This window comes from Carassius carassius, chromosome 30, assembly GCF_963082965.1.
Source record: "Carassius carassius chromosome 30, fCarCar2.1, whole genome shotgun sequence".
Taxonomy (NCBI): domain Eukaryota; kingdom Metazoa; phylum Chordata; class Actinopteri; order Cypriniformes; family Cyprinidae; genus Carassius; species Carassius carassius.
Window position 1 is genome coordinate 4,925,055 of NC_081784.1, and position 16,771 is coordinate 4,941,825.

At 36.0% G+C, this 16,771-nt stretch overlaps 1 protein-coding gene across 1 annotated transcript; it reads left to right on the forward strand.

The window, feature by feature from the left end:
• The first annotated feature begins 10 nt into the window (after positions 1-10).
• Positions 11-15,389, forward strand: LOC132110453 (E3 ubiquitin-protein ligase MARCHF5-like). The gene is made up of 6 exons (XM_059517073.1): positions 11-315; positions 8,585-8,787; positions 12,012-12,142; positions 12,222-12,405; positions 13,342-13,508; positions 13,593-15,389. Exons 1-6 carry the CDS (start codon positions 272-274, stop codon positions 13,707-13,709), a joined length of 846 nt encoding a protein of 281 aa, XP_059373056.1. The 5' UTR covers positions 11-271; the 3' UTR covers positions 13,710-15,389.
• Positions 15,390-16,771: the final 1,382 nt, after the last annotated feature.

The following is a 16,771-nucleotide window of genomic DNA, read 5'->3' on the forward strand; positions in this document are numbered from 1 at the left end:
ATCTCACGGGCAGTCAATGGAGTCGCTGCGCGTTTTTGGAATTACTGACATTTATGAAAGTTCATTAATAGATCGGTTTGTAATAATCAGCCTCGATGGTTTATAATCGGATTCCAGCGGTAGTTTAATGACAGTAAGACGCTCATATGCGTGTTTAATACGGCGTTAAGATTCACTGCGGCCTGACGATTACATATCCATTATTCAAATATTAAAACATTGTCATACTTTAGTTTTCAGTCAATAATCAAGTGCGTGGACTCATGTAAATATGGCAGAAGAGGGAGCGGTTGTGATGCAGCAGGTTGTGGACAGGTGAGTGAAAGAAATAGAAAGTAAACAAACGGCTAATATCAGCTACATTTCAACCTGTCAGTAAAGATACATTTATAGACTTTTAGAAATATGCTTAAACACATAAATATTCGTACCGAACAATTCGAGTAGAAGATAAGTGATTGTTTGCAGGTTTACAGCGTTTCTGCTCTTACATAGAGATGCTACGAGTGTTACTTACATAATGTGATGTCTTTGAAGGGGGCGTGGCCTTCCTTTGGGCCTTTTAATTGTGTTTTAAATAAAGTTTTGCTCCATTGATTATATACCTTTTAGATCTTTAAGCTTATTTATGTTAAACAGCTCCTAAAGATCAATCTATTTTTTGTTAACCTCTAATAACATACTGAAAACACACTGCTTTGCAGAACTTATTTTTTTATTTTCTTCAACAACAGAATATGCAATATTAATATTATTAATAGTCATTACTATTATTAATATTGGTTTTATTATTATTATGGATTATGTTTTGTTGTTGACAATAGTGACAGTAATTGTTATTGTTGTTATGGACTGTGTCTAAATATTATGGGGTTCTCTCTTAATTTATGCAAAACAGTACATTAAATAAGCTTCTTTGACTGTGAAAAGCTGTTTTATTCTGCTTAATGTGGCATTTATTGTGTACTAACTGTTAAAGCTGTAAAATGTTTATATTAATTCCTACTTATAGAAATGTTTATTATTTGAGCTGTCAAGTTGATTAAATTGTCCTTTAAGCAGTGGGGTAACTTCTGTTGATGTTTAATGGATATAATTCCTGAATCCTGAGCATTTTCTCTAGTCTTAGCATGTGACTGAATATGTTACTGTGTTTACCAGTTTACATAATCAGTACAGGAATTAAGACCAGTCAGTTTTATGACCTAATAATGTTCATCATGTCACCCTTTTTGTTTGTTTTGTGAACTGTGTCACGCGTTGAAATGGCTTCCTGTGTTAATCAACACTATGACAGCTTAACTTTGTATTGACCCCAGAATATTCCTTTAGTACACAGCTTAAGTCATAAGAGGCTTGATTGCCTCTTTGATCTGACTTGCACACCTGCTCAGGTCAGAGGATGATTTCGGAAAGGTTCATGATTAAAAAACAAAACAAAAAAACTCTCTTTGCCGCATGACTTGCGTGATGTTGGTCTTATGAGCTTTTATTTTAAATGAACCCAGCAAAAAGGACAGTGTGTCCTGGAGAATTTATAATGACACTGTTGTTGTGGTCAGTTTTTGAAGAATGACCCTCAGGGGTCATAAATAAACAGCACTATCCAATAGTATTGTTTTGGTAAATGACATGGACAGGTTCTCATTTCCGAAATTATTCTATGGGTCACTGCGTGCCGTGTAGTCGTCGAGCTGTTCGGTGTCCTGACCTTGTCCATGTTTTTCCATGCTGACTGTCCTGTTTGCCAGAGGGCCAGCGATTGCAAAATAAACTAGACAGCACTGGCCTGCTGACAGGACACAATTGAGCGGATCTGTACTTCTAGTCAAAAATAAGATTGCTATTAACTTTCATATTAGTATATACATTATTATTGCTTTCATATGTTAGTATATTATACATGATGCACTTTTGGGTAAAGGGTGAAGAAATTATTTTATTCAAAAAGAAGAAAAAATACTTTTATTCATCAAGGAAGCATGAAATTAATCCAAAATGACAGTAAAAATATTCGTAATGTTAGAAGATTTCTATTTCAAATAAATGCTGTTCTTTTAAAATTAAAAGAACCTTAAAGTTAAAGAATCCTAAAAATGTTTATGTAATAAGAATTTTATATATTTTTTGATAATTAAAAAGTTCATTTAGACAAAATATTGCGTAAATATTATAAATATATTTTAATAAAATATTATATATTATTATAAATATACATTTCTGTTTTTTTAGAAATATTATTTCTGCAGCAATTTAGTACATTGAAGTGACTGTAAAGAACCAGTCATTTCTGTTTTAAATAAACGCTGTCCTTTTAATCAATCAGAGAATCTTGAATAGAAATGTATCATGGTTTCCACAAAAAAATACGGAGTAGCACAGCTGTTTTTAACATTTATAAATAAGAAAAAAAGTTTTTTTCAGCAGCAAATCATCATATTAGAATGATTTCTGAAGGATCATGTGATACTGAAGACTGGAGTAATGATGCTAAAAATTCAACTTTGCTTTATATTTTCCATTCAGATGTATTAAAATACAAAACAAATATTTTTAATTGCAATAATACTCCTTTTAAAAATGTGAAAAATCTTCACTAACCCCCAATCTTTAGAACGGTTGTCATTTTTGACCTCATACTTCTGTTTACGTTATAAAATGGGTATTGAGAGGAAAGTACTGGACTAGCTGGTGTTAGTAAAGTGGTTTATTGGCACGTTAGCCTGTTTGTAGACATATCTGTCAGTTGTCATGGTGAAAGATCTCATCTCTCTCAAATGGATCCTGCATCCTTCTCTAATGTCCGTCACTGAGGCAACAACCTTCACAAGTCTGTGTGGGGGCAGATAGCTTTCCGGCAGACTCCAACACCCACAGCTGCTCTCTCTGCAATGCAGCTCTTCATCACTTGAATAGACGGGGTCATGCTTAAATCCTGCCTGACCTTTACGGGGCAGACACTCTTTAACCCTCTTTTGTTCTCGTCGGTATTTAGAAAGCCAGCTCCATTTATTTTGGCTGTTTTTAAACCTTATTGTTTTTCCCAGCACAACTTTGCTATGTTTCCCCATCATCAGGAGTAAAGCAGGCTGTCTTTTCATGACAAATGTGTGACTGAGACTGAGACTTGAAAGTGTCAGGAAATAATCCACCATCATTTGGACCTTTTTTGGTGTTATGTTCTGTCTGAAAACCAATGAAATGCGATTTTGCATGGAGCCTATGCTGATTGCTAATATGTAAGCTCATTTCCACCACTGAAAAAAAAGGTAATTGTGAGTTTTTTATCTCACAGTTCAGATTTTGTTTCTTTTTGTTTCGGTGAAAAAGTCAGAACTGCAAGCTATAAACTCGGAATGTCAAATTCGTGTTTATATCTCGCAATGCTGACTTTTTTTCTGAAATTTCAGTTTCTTGCAATTTTTATTCCACTTTTAAGTCAGAACTGTGAGATATAAACTCAAAATTGCACAACATTATGGCTTCCATAAATTGCTGGATTTGAAGGTTTTCTGAATAAAATGTGTGTGGAAGGCTGACGCCGATGCTAAGTGAATTCTACAGTGATTGTTCACATTTTCTAACAGGAAATGGCTGTCAGGATTTCAAATATAAATGTAGTTATAAGCAACTATAGCTATTCAGTCAAAATGTGGCTTACTATTGCACTGAAACAGACATATACGTTTTATAGAAATGCAGATAATTCTACATGGTGTATGAATTTGTGTTCCTCTTGACTTAATACATTTGCTGTTGAAACATGATCTCGTGGATGGGTCTTGTGACTCTGAGCACAGGGTAGAGAGTTAGAGTGAGTGTGGTGTGTGTGTGTGTGTGTGTTTATGGATCAGCAGTAGGCCACATCTGACCCCTCCTCCAGAACAAATATAGACCACAAGTTCAAGAGGACTTGTGTTACAGGAAAACACTGACTGAAGTTACATGAACTCTAATGTAGCTGTTGCTGTGAATAAGTCACAGTCTATCACATAGTATTTCTAATAGTCTAAAGTAGCTGGCCTTACAGCAATAATGTTGGTACAAAGGGATATTTATATGCTGCTTTATTTCCAAACAAAACCGTGGCAATCCTATCTGTGTCATTATAGTAGAAACGTCTGGGATCTCAGCGGTTCCTCTGCTGTTCAGATACTTTCTTTTACTCACTGTTTTGGCTGGAAGATCATTCAGATTCCCACAGTCACATGACTGCAGCCGAATGAATAAACACATTGTGCCGAGGTTTTAATGCCTCTTTAAATGCAGTCTGACACGTGTAGCGATGAGAACATGCCGGAGAGTTTGTCTTCAGAACACTGTGAATCGCACCATTGGTCGTCTTTTCAATACTTAGTCTGAGGTTTATTGAAGAGTTTTGCTCCGTGTTTAACAGTAGACATTTAATGCTTCCGCATTATCTGACCAAGAGGAAGCTTCCAAACTTTCACAGATTTATTCCTGTTTTTAAAGCAACATCAGTCAACACTAGCAAAATGAACAACTTTATTCATGAAAACTCATCCCTTGTGACGTGACCCGGGAGCACAAAACGTCGTTGGGTCAAAATTACAGATTTTTCTTTTATGCCAAAAATCATTAGGATATTAATTAAAGATCATGTTTCATGAAGATATTTTGTAAATTCCCTACTGTAAATATATCAAAACTTAATTATTGCCTAGTAATATGCATTGCGTATTAAAGGCGATTTTCTCAATATTTAGATTTTTTTGCACCCTCAGATTCCAGGTTTTCAGATAGTTGTATCTCGGCCAAATATTGTCCGATCCTGACAAACCATACATCAGTGGAAAGCTTATTTATTCAGATTTCATGGTGATGATAAATCTCAATTTTGGAAAAATTGACACTTAAAGGGTTAGTTCAGCCAAATATTAAAATTATGTCATTAATAACTCACCCTCATGTCGTTCCAAACCCGTAAGACCTCCATTAATCTTCGGAACACAGTTTAAGATATTTTATATTTAGTCCGAGAGCTCTCAGTCCCTCCATTGAAGCTGTGTGTACGGTCTACTGTCCATGTCCAGAAAGGTAAGAAAAACATCATCAAAGTAGTCCATGTGACATCAGAGGGTCAGTTAGAATTTTTTGAAGCATTGAAAATACATTTTGGTCCAAAAATAGCAAAAACTACGACTTTATTCAGCATTGTCTTCTCTTCCGTGTCTGTTGTGAGAGATAGTTCAAAACAAAGCAGTTTGTGATATCCGGTTCGCGAACGAATCATTCGATGTAACCGTTTTTTTTTAACCAGTTCACCAAATCGAACTGAATCGTTTTAAACTGTTCGCGTCTCCAATACGCATTTATCCACAAATGGATATTTTTGGACCAAAATGTATTTTCGATGCTTCAAAAAATTCTAACTGACCCTCTGATGTCACATGGACTATTTTGAAGATGTTTTTATTACCTTTCTGGACATGGACAGTATACCGTACACACAGCTTCAATGGAGGGACTGAGAGCTCTCGGACTAAATCTAAAATATTTTACACTGTGTTCCGAAGATAAACAGAGGTCTTACGGGTTTGGAACAACATAAGGGTAAGTTATTAATGACATAATTTTAATATTTGGCTGAACTAACCCTTTAAGACTGGTTTTGTGGTCCGGGGTCACAAATAGTTGCCGATGTTAGGGCTCTAGAGGTCATGCTATTTGAACTATCATCAGGGTTATCAGTTCCAGTTGTTGTATTGTGTTTCTGTGTCATGTAACCAGCTCTTAACATGTAAAGAAAGGTGAGCGTATTGAATTTCTAACCTCCTGATGGTATTTCATAGAGCTATAGAAGTCATGTAGTAATGTAAATCTAGAAGTCAAGAAACCTGTTGGGGTTTTGAGGCATTTCTTTCCTGGAATATTTACATGATTTAATGGGAATTGGTCGGTTAGGTATATTGGAGATATTTTATGTATTATCACAAACAGTGCTGCTGAAGAGTAATTCTGTCATGTTTGTTCACCTACAGCAGTGGACAGAATGTGATCACATTGTTCAGCTGCATGGGCAGAGTCAAAATTTTATTAGCCTTTTTATTCACAAGCTGTTTGGTTTGCACATGTGGAGATAAGGTGCTGTAATAAGTGTATGTTTATGTTCTCATTGTAAAAATGAACAGAAGCTGGCAAGAACAAGGTTTATGCTCTAGTTTGCTTTGCATGGCCGCAAAATATTATGGTTGGGTTATTTTTAAACACCTCCTCACAGTTTTCTTCTGTATAATTTGATTTTGTGTCAGAGAATTATGAATTTGCAAAGAAAAAAAAAGCATAACCAGCCTGCATTATAAGGGGAAGTGGTCCACTCCCTTTGAAAATGAATGGGAAAATGTTTCTAATAATTTAATTAGTAGTTTGTTATTCATGCAGTATATCTAAATGCTAAAAATATAATTAGTATTTATTTAATCTATTTGGGGTTTATGAAAGAATTGGGAATCTTTTATCAAACCTTCCACTATATTGTGAGATGGTTCATTCTTATAAAAAATAATAATCTAATAACATTTCCTAATAATTTATTATTGATCTTAACATTAAAAACAACAGAAGTTTTTGTTTTTCTGAAGCTCATTTAAATGTTTTATTAATTTGATCATCTATTAGTAGTTTTTACTATTAATTTGTTTAGTTTATTTAAAACATAAAAATAGTTATTAGCATATTTATTTATTTATTTATTTGTGGTTTAAAGCACAATTGTTAACGAAAGAATTTTGATGTATCTGTGACAAATCTCATCATCCTCATATCTTGTTGGTATTTTACTGTGGATAATATAGCCTGTAGTTTGAGACTTTACCCCCACAAACAAGCCTAAATCAGACTGTGTTTCACAGCACAATTTGTTTTACCTTGTTTATTGGCTGATAATCGGCTTTCCTGACCTTTCACAGTGTACCTGAACGAACACGAGCTCTCAGTGTGTAAATCCATGGCACGTGAGTGTGTTTGAGTGAGGGGCGACGGCGAGATGGCTTGGGTTTCATGGAAGTGATTGTGTGTCTGATGGTTATCATGATGGAGGCAAGGTTACAGGAACAGGAGATGCTTCTGCTCTTTTGTGTTGTACTTTTGTGTTTTCATAGGAATTAACAATTAAAAAGGAGCTTAAAATGTACTCCCCTCCAGGCCGTCCAAGGTGTAGATGAGTTGGGAACAGATTTATAGAAATGTAGCATTACATCACTTGCTCACCAATGGATCCTCTGCAGTGAATGGGTGCCATCAGAATGAGAGTCCAAACCGCTGATGAAAACATCACAGTAATCCACACCACTCCAGTACAACAGTTATTTATCATTGGGAAGTCATGGCCTAGTGGTTAGAGAGTTTGACTCCTAACCCTAGGGTTGTGGGTTCGAATCTCGGGCCGGCAATAACACGACTTAGGTGCCCTTGAGCAAGGCATGGAACCCCCAACTGTGTGTGTGTGTGTGTGTGTGTGTGTTTGGATGGGTTAAATGCAGAGTATGAATTCTGAGTATGGGTCACCATACTTGGCTTAATGTCACTTTCATTAATGATCAAATTATTCAAAATGAATCATTCAAACTCTACATCTTGGATGGTCTGAGGGTGAGTATGGCAATTTTTAATTTGTTGAACTATTGTCTTAATGCGCTTGTGCTTTCAGCTACCAATATGTTTAATTTAATGCATTTTACAGTGTTTAAATCAATAACCAGCATTAAACTCGGATATTATTTAGACTGAGATCTTTTAAAGAAGCTGAAGTGTTGTTGTTTCTGGTTTGGGTCTGTGATTGTCATCCGATAGTCCTGAGATGATGATCACGGTCACCTGAGCGCCTCTTCATCCCTCATGCTTTATTCAAAAACAGCCAGAATGGAAAATCTGTCTCCGGAACCTGAGAGAACGCCGAGTCTCTATCCCTGATCCAGCAGCGCAGAAACACTGAGAGATTTGACGTGGAGAAGTATACTCATTAGACATTGTCTTTGTGATGCTAGACAACAAAATAAACCGTACATTTGGACATCATTTGGAGTAATTAATTGGCATATTATGTGATCAGTTCACAAAAAGACAAATATTAAATAAAAACTTAAATTAATCTATAAATGATCTTAATTGGTGGGTGAATGATCTGATATGTGAATGAGCGTGCAATTGTGATAATTTGAGTAATTGAGTAATTCATTTATTAAGACCGTAGTATATAAAACAAGTTTTATCTGTGATGGTTTAGACAGTTGGGTTGTTGAAAAAAAATGACGGGGAGATTAAAATGATAACATCAATGTTTTTTTCATCGTTTGAGGTGGAGTTGATCATCTTGTTTCATTTGTGCTGAGTCACTGACCCATATTACTCAGCAGTTGCCTCTTTCTTTCTTTCTCTTTTTCTTTTTTCTTTTTTTTTTTTTTTTGCAGACTGTCCCTTGATACTTTTAAGAGATGAACTATAAAAATAACTCCTGGAGCCTTGAACTTTGCACAGTTACATGACTAAGTTTCTCTTCACCTTTATGTTATACTTTGGCCTGAATGGATCCCCGAGTGCTGATGTGTCTGTGTGTGTGTTTCAGGAGTTGTTGGGTGTGTTTTGCCACAGATGAGGATGACCGTACGGCGGAGTGGGTGCGTCCGTGCCGCTGCCGTGGTTCCACTAAATGGGTTCATCAGTCATGTCTTCAGCGCTGGGTTGATGAGAAACAGAGGGGCAACAGCACCGCGCGTGTCGCCTGCCCACAATGCAATGCTGAATACCTCATCGTGTTCCCTAAGCTCGGTATGACAACTCTTTAATGCTGAGCGTCAGTTTATGTTCTCAAAAATTTGTCTTGCATTCTTGATTAATATACAGAGTAAACTTTATGCCATTTATTTGGTTGATTTTCCTAAAAAAATATTTTTTTTCTTCTTTTGTTCACCAACACTTCCTTTATATGATCAAAATATTGTTACAATTTTACATTTCTTGTGTGAATCTGTTTTAAAATGTCATTTATTCCTGTGATGCAAAGCTGAATTTTCTGCATCATTACTCCAGTCTTCAGCATCACATGATCATTCTTACGTTTCTTAATTTGAAAACAGTTGTGCTGCTTAATATTTTTGTGGAAACCATGATTCAGGATTCTTTGGTTGACAGAAAGTTCTAAAAAAAAACACATTTATTTGAAATAGGAATCTTTCTTAATGTTATAAATGTCCTTACTCTCAACTTTTGATTAAATCAATGCACTCTTTCTCAAAAATAGTATTAACTTCTATCAACAACAACAAAAAACGTTGATTTTAATGACTAATTAATGGCTTAATTGAAAGTGAAAATATTAAATACATCGCCCTGCCTTTGCTGGGAATATAATAAGCAGTTCACTTTCACGTACCACACACGACAGGCAAAATTCTAGACATACTTTCAGACTTTATCAACCTTCATCAAATGTCACTGCAGGAGTTATGAATACTTGCGCTTGTTTATTTAGTTTCTTTTGTACTTAGTAGGTCAATCCTGATTGAAAAGAGAAATCCCTCTATTGATACTGGTGATGAGGATTTGCTTGTGATTCCAGTAATCCGCTGCTCACGAAGCCAAATGTCATTTTTCATCCTCTTGTGTTTCATCTCTTATGTAAATCGGTCAGGTTTGAGAGTATAACAACATTAGTTTCTCTTCACGCTGCGCTAATAATCTTCCTCCGACTGGATCTCCTGAGGGCCGGTCTGTCGTCCTCTCTCACTCTCCGTCTCTTTCCACAGCGATGGGTTTATTCTGGGATATGGTTGTCAGGGTGACCGCGGCCAGCTGTGAAATTGCACCAATCATGCTCCCCGTCTAACTTTCAAACTGCAGGAAGGCGAGCGAGGCAGAGCGGCGCAGTCAGAGAGATGAACGTCACTGCTTGTGAATATGAGGGTTTCCTGCACCGCTGTGTAATCACCGTTTCATGTTTTAATGGCATTGTGAGCTTGTCTTCTGAATTGAATGTGACGACTGAGAAAGATTGGGAAACAGAATATGTGTGAATAGAGAAGTGAGTTTCCTATTGTTCTTTGAAATCTGAACTGAATTTAGCTTTGATTACTGGAATAAATGACATTTTCAGATTAAAAAAAAGGCTTCATAGAACCTGCAGAAATCCGGAAGATACTTTCAGCAGATAGAAATGTGCAAAACTAGGTTGAAGTTCATGCAGAGATCTGAACTTGAAACAAGATTGTGCTGATTTGACTGAAGGAAGAGGAAGATATTTCTATTCTTCATAAAGTCTTTGTGTGTGCTTTTGGTAACAAAGATGAAAATCCTGATGGGTGACATTCAGTTGTTGATTTCAGTAGCCCATGGACGAGGAAGTTCTTTCACATCAGACGGACGGGACACGCTGTCCACATCTTACCATATAATACGCAGTGCAGTGCTTCACAAACACTCCCATTTCTTCCACAGGACGCACTGTGTTCCACTTTATATATGATGCCTTACAATGCTGACTTTGGTTTGGAAGTTTAGTTGGTCTTGCTAAATGCTACACAGATCTGCCACTTTGCTTGGAAAAGCCATTACATAACTATGAAGGTGAAAGACCATCTGTCCTTTCCCCATATACTTCTCCTGATTACCTTTAAAGATGTTTTTCAGAGCAGTGCAGCTTGAAGAGATGACTTCACACTGAACTTGTCTTACGCAGCCTGGCATTGGAGAGGGTTTGTAGGGAACGGAAAGTCCTTGTTTCACTGCCGTTCTTTGGCAGAGCAGTGAAGCTGGTGTAAATCAAGGAAGAATAGACTGCAGATGTATTCCTGCTAAGTGGAGTTGATTTTGAGTGATTTTAATAATTGAATCAGTGGCCGGCTGCAGAAGTGTCCGAGCGATTCCTGTTCCCATGCAGTAGTCTCATGCAGTGCTAGAGAGAACGTGAATCAGATTCCGTGATCCCGACACACACACACACACACACACACATGCCTGAAGAGTGCCTGCTCTGCCTTTGAGAGCTGAATTAATGTGTGGCGAAGGTTCATTTACACAGAAATTTTTCACTGCGGTTCCATGTACAGTAACGGAGTAAAATGCTCCATGTTTGGGACTGTTAGGACTGTTCACTGTGTGCTTTGCAGTGATCATAAAGCTTTATTCCTGAGTCATCATTGATCACACATGGGACAATAAAGCGCTTCTCATTCCCATCAGCTTAGCGGCGTGTCACGATGACCATATAGTGAATTAAACTGGATGATCTGCGGTAGCTGGTGTGCTCTCAGTGCTGTGATGTCTCAAATTTGGATAAATAATCATATATAGTGAGAAGAGCATTTGAAGGGCTGTTGATTACCTACACAATATATCATAATCTTCTGCCCCCTGCTGGAGAGGCGGGAAACCACAGACACTTCTCCTTCTTGCTTTGTTATACTGTTTCTTAAATATAGCTTCATTTCTGCATGATTTTATACATGCCAATAAAAAGAACTGTTTTCTATTTGAATGCATTTTAAAATGTAATTTATTTCTGTGATGCAAAGCTGAATTTTCAGCATCATTACTCTTTCAGAAATCATTCTACTATGATTTGCTGCTCAATAAATATTTATTATCAATGTTGAAATGAGTTGTGCAGCTTAATATTTTTGAAGAAACGTAATAAAAAACGTTTTCAGGATTTTTTTCTTTAACGTAAATATGATTTTGTAACATTATAAAGTAAACATCGTTTTTTAATCATTTTAATGTATCCTTAGCTGCTAGTGTTTTCGTAGTTATTTTGAGTTGATTTGCCTTATGTTATAATTGTTTGGTATGTAAACATAATCTTTAGTTAGTTAATTCTGTGAAAGTACTGTTTGAAGAAAGTGTTCATAAAAATTCAGCATTTTTGTGTACACCCTGTTATTAATACACCATATCTCTCAGCATTTTATAGGCCACGACTTTCCAGATATTGTCATCTGCAATTCAAAAGCTGTTTTAGCCTGGAACTGCGTGCTAAAGTGTGTTTCTGTGTTCAGGGCCGGTGGTGTATGTGCTGGATCTGGCAGACCGGTTGATCTCGAAGGCCTGTCCGTTTGCTGCTGCTGGTATCATGGTGGGATCCATTTACTGGACGGCTGTCACATACGGAGCGGTGACTGTCATGCAGGTGAGACGTCACTCACAGCTGAAATGATTTCACAGGCATTATTTGATTCTTACCAATCTGTCTATCTCTGTCTCTTTAGGTTGTGGGTCATAAGGAAGGTCTGGATGTGATGGAACGGGCCGATCCTCTCTTCTTGTTGATTGGCCTGCCCACCATCCCAGTTATGCTAATTCTAGGGAAGATGATTCGCTGGGAGGATTATGTGCTCCGCCTCTGGAGGAAATACTCCAGTAAGCTTCAGATCCTTAACAGTATCTTCCCAGGTCAGTGGTTATGGAACAGACAGAGATGTGTCTGTGGACTATATATATATATATATATATATATATATATATATATGTGTGTGTGTGTGTTTGGAATAATTATGATCTTAAAAAAAAAAAGTTTCACTTTTTTTCAGTCTTCAGTGTCACATGATCCTTCAGAAATCATTCTAATATGCTGATTTGTTATTATTAATAAGTTGCAAATAAATTGGGCAAAAAGCCTCTAAAATAAGTTTATTTGTAATATCCAGTATAGTTCTTAATATACTTAGCCTACTTTTGCGTATCATAAATTTAGTTTTTAATTTATGGGTAATAGCTTATCTAAGGTTGATGATTCTACTTTTTAAATTCACATCAAATGAAAACAAACCAAAAACAAGACCCAAATGATAAAAAAAATATTTAACTAAATTAAACAATAATAATAATAAAAAATATATATAGATTTGGCTCAGAAATACTCATTCACTGCATTCACAAACTTATTTAATTCTGCACTCTTTTTTATTTACTTACACATATCCACATTTAATCATGTTGTTATTATTATTTAATAATTATATGTATTATTTAATTTAAATAAATATGGTCTAATATTTAAAATATTGTAATTATAGATGTTATTGACATTTCCTAATATCTATTCTTAATTGCAAATTTAAGATAAATTAAAGGAACACATTTAACACTAATATAAAATTTATTTTTTTGCAAATTAACCTATTTTACACAATATTTACTCTAAATTCAGGATTTGAAACCAGTTTTTTATCCCTTGACAAAGCTATCAGTCTCATTTTAAAGAACACAGTTGGAAAGCTGAACTGCTTCATATTTCTGTTCATCACTACTTGTATTGTTTACTACAAGCTTTGTGAAATCTTCACCGAAAGCGCTCATAAATCCCGTGTCTCATTCTGTCTTGTGCAGGTATTGGCTGCCCAGTGCCGAGGATCCCGGCGGAGGCCAGTCCGATGGCCGATCATGTGTCAGCCACACGCATTCTGTGCGGCGCCCTCGTGTTCCCCACCATCGCCACCATCGTGGGTAAACTGATGTTCAGCAGCGTCAACTCCAACCTTCAGAGGACCATTCTGGTACAAGAACATCCTGGAAAGCGTTTTCAGTGATCTGTACACACGTATCCTGAGACTGATGAGCTGTATCTCTCTCTGTTTCAGGGTGGCATAGCGTTTGTGGCTATTAAAGGAGCGTTTAAGGTTTATTTCAAGCAGCAGCAATATCTCCGACAAGCTCATCGCAAGATCCTCAATTTCCCCGAGACGGAGGAGGCCTGAGCTCATCATCAAAACTCTGTTCGATTCCATCCACGTCATTTTGATTTCACGCAGCTTTGAGAGACACTACAGGACATTTTCACAGACGCTGGATTTGGTTTTCTCTTTTTTTTTGTGTGTGAATGCGATTATTGCGTTTGGCGTTTTGAATAGAGATTGAGCTTTGTTTCAGTTGATTTGATCAGACCCGAGAGTGCATTACTCATTTTATGGGCTTTGACATTTTAAGAAGGAAAGAAATATCGAAATAAGTTTTTATATTAATGAGTTGCAGTTTTATATTGAATTAGAAATGTTCAGGTGAATCACTATCTTTCAAATGAATCTTTAAAGCATGTAAAAGACGAGGTGCCGTTTCACTTGAACCACTTTTCTTCCTTCATTAACAATTCGACTAGTGAATGCAATATTCAATTCTAAAAGCAAACCGTTATATGTTATAATCTTACAAAATAACTTTTTATGTGGTCTTCTCGGATGAATTTCATAATTTCCTGTTATATTTCACGCCAAACTCAAAAGAAGTAAATTGCTTTGCAAGAAAAAAAGCAAGCAAGTCTGGACACAATGATTTTTGTTTAAATTTGAATTCAATTTAGTATGTATATACTGTTAAAGTGATACAAACAGAAAATGTATTTTGTATGAAATGAAGTTTTTTTTTTTTTTTGTATGCATTCAGTTACGGAAATAATTTCACAAATCAAAAAAAGTCATGTTGCAAAAATCTTGAACCAATTTTTTTTTTTTAAGCACAATCAATATTTACTGGGGTGAAATATGACAGCGTTTGTGAAATTCACCATCTTGCCTGCCTTCAGATAATTTAAGCGATATGCCGATCATATTTCATTTCTATCTTTTTGATGCTGATGTCTGGGTTTCAGGGATTCAGAATCCAGTGTTTGGTCCTTAATTGATCACTCTATTAAAACATTATGGTTCCTGATGCCTCATAACTGCAGTTAATAAACCTGTTTCATAATATATTCCCAGAGATAAATAGTCATCTATAACAATGAACTTTAAGAGTATTAGTGGCCTTTTTATTACACCAGGACAAACTATATGTCTTTAGACAGATTTATTTAGTGAACATTATTTTCTGAATCATTGTGTTTCGTGACTTGTAATTAATGTAGCGCATCAGTTTTATCTCCAGCCATCAGCCACTATAATATGGATGAAATTGGGAGGAAAACAGTATATGAAGACAGTGGCAGTGCATACTAGTATTGTTTTGTAATGCAGTATTACACTACAGTGTGAGTTTGTGATGAAACCTCTTCCAGTGGGCAGTGAGAGTCTTGTGTAAATAACTCGCTTAACACTTAACTAACTGTTGGAGTGCTGTTCGTCCATAGAGTTCAAATACATCATTACAGCTTTTGATGATAGGCGCTAACCTGAAAGAACATGCTTAACATTGACGTAGTTGCTAAGAAATAGTGTTTAGCTCCACCAAGACTAACAGTGAGTTTTGCTGGTGGCTAAAATGATTTTAAATTCTCCCTTTTTTCAGCATGTAATCGTGCTGTATAATAGCAGTGGGTTATGTGTAATGTCTCCTGTTGTACAGATGAAGCACAATGCCAAATGCATTGCAAGATGCGCTGTACAGATACGGCTTCTGAATTCAGTTTCTTGGTTGATTTATGTAAATAAATGTATTTTTCCAAAGCCTGACTGTGTGTATTGGGCAGTTTGAGTTTTTAACTTGGACTAAAAATGACGAGGATTTCAAACACGTCCTAATAAATCATGCGAGAGTCTATTCCTAAATCTGTAGCATATAAAACTATAGGGTCATTTGTCAGTACACGTCTCACTAACATTACAAATGGATTGCAATTGATTGCATGTAAAAAAATTTACATGCTTTATATATATAGGGCAATTTGGGAATCAAGGCATTTATGAGACTTTTGAAATATTAAACTATTTTAACTGGCTATACATTGATTTTGCAAAGTACATACACATACAAAATATGGCACAAAATGCATATTATAAACCATACTTAAAATGCAGACTAGGCTTAAGTGTAGACAAAGACTAAAATGCATGTCTGTTCGGTTTTAACAGTAATAAACTTGCACTGACATATCTTAAAATATGTTAGTATTATTGTTAGTATTATTGATTTGTCTCAAGATGGACACCAGTAATTTCTTTTTCTAAGGCATGTTTATAGATACTTAAATGTCCTAATTGATCGATGGCCTAATCCTGGCTTAACCTAAACCCTGTCTGTGAAACCAGGCCTATGTTTTATACAGCTTGTAATGCGTATATTCACCATGGGGTCCTGAGAGCAAGTTCCCTAACTTTCTTAATATATATAAAAAAAGGAATAGATATCAACTGCAAGATTGGATCGAATCATAAAAAAAACTTGTGAAAATGTGTAATGAGTAGCTGATACTTTAGAAACTCAATTTTGAAAGCTGTACATTTTAAATCCATTGCTGTCCATTAATGAAGAAAATTATTTTCTATAGTAATCATAGCATAACGGGTGAAGCGGAGCACAGAGTGCAAGCTGTATTTTAAGGCAGAATATTCCTTTAAAAATCTCTTAATTTTTTAACAGGCTCAAGAATCTCACGAGAGTGCAGATATAAAAAAAAAAACAAACAAAAAAGACAAACACCACAAATGAGTTCATACAATTTTTTAATTATCATAAAGCAGAAACTCCTCCACAGGTACACTTCTAAACCACCTAATAAACACGAGAGATTTCAAACCAATTATTTCCACCTCATGACTGCGGTTTGGTGCATACAAGGCCATCCAAGAATGTCACATCATCTTAGACTCATGCAGGGCAACTCATCAGTAAATCCCGCTCTTCTAGATTTCTCTACTCTAATATTCTGCCTACGGTTCACCACAGTAAAACACACATGACATCAGGTTACAGGAGAACCGCAAGAATCTGTTGCAGTCCGTGACCTACAGAACTCGGAGCTGATTCTAAAACAGTTAAAGGGATGTGGGGTGCAACAAATGCGCCGAATGCATGCGAAATGAATCTTTGGAATTTAAAGCAATCTAGA

Bases quoted from the DNA above. Each gene is read 5' to 3' on its own strand.
- LOC132110453 (XM_059517073.1), top strand. From the start codon at position 272: ATGGCAGAAGAGGGAGCGGTTGTGATGCAGCAGGTTGTGGACAG. The intron at 316-8,584 runs GTGAGTGAAAGA...TGTGTGTTTCAG, and splicing joins ATGCAGCAGGTTGTGGACAG to GAGTTGTTGGGTGTGTTTTG. The intron at 12,406-13,341 runs GTCAGTGGTTAT...TGTCTTGTGCAG, and splicing joins CCTTAACAGTATCTTCCCAG to GTATTGGCTGCCCAGTGCCG.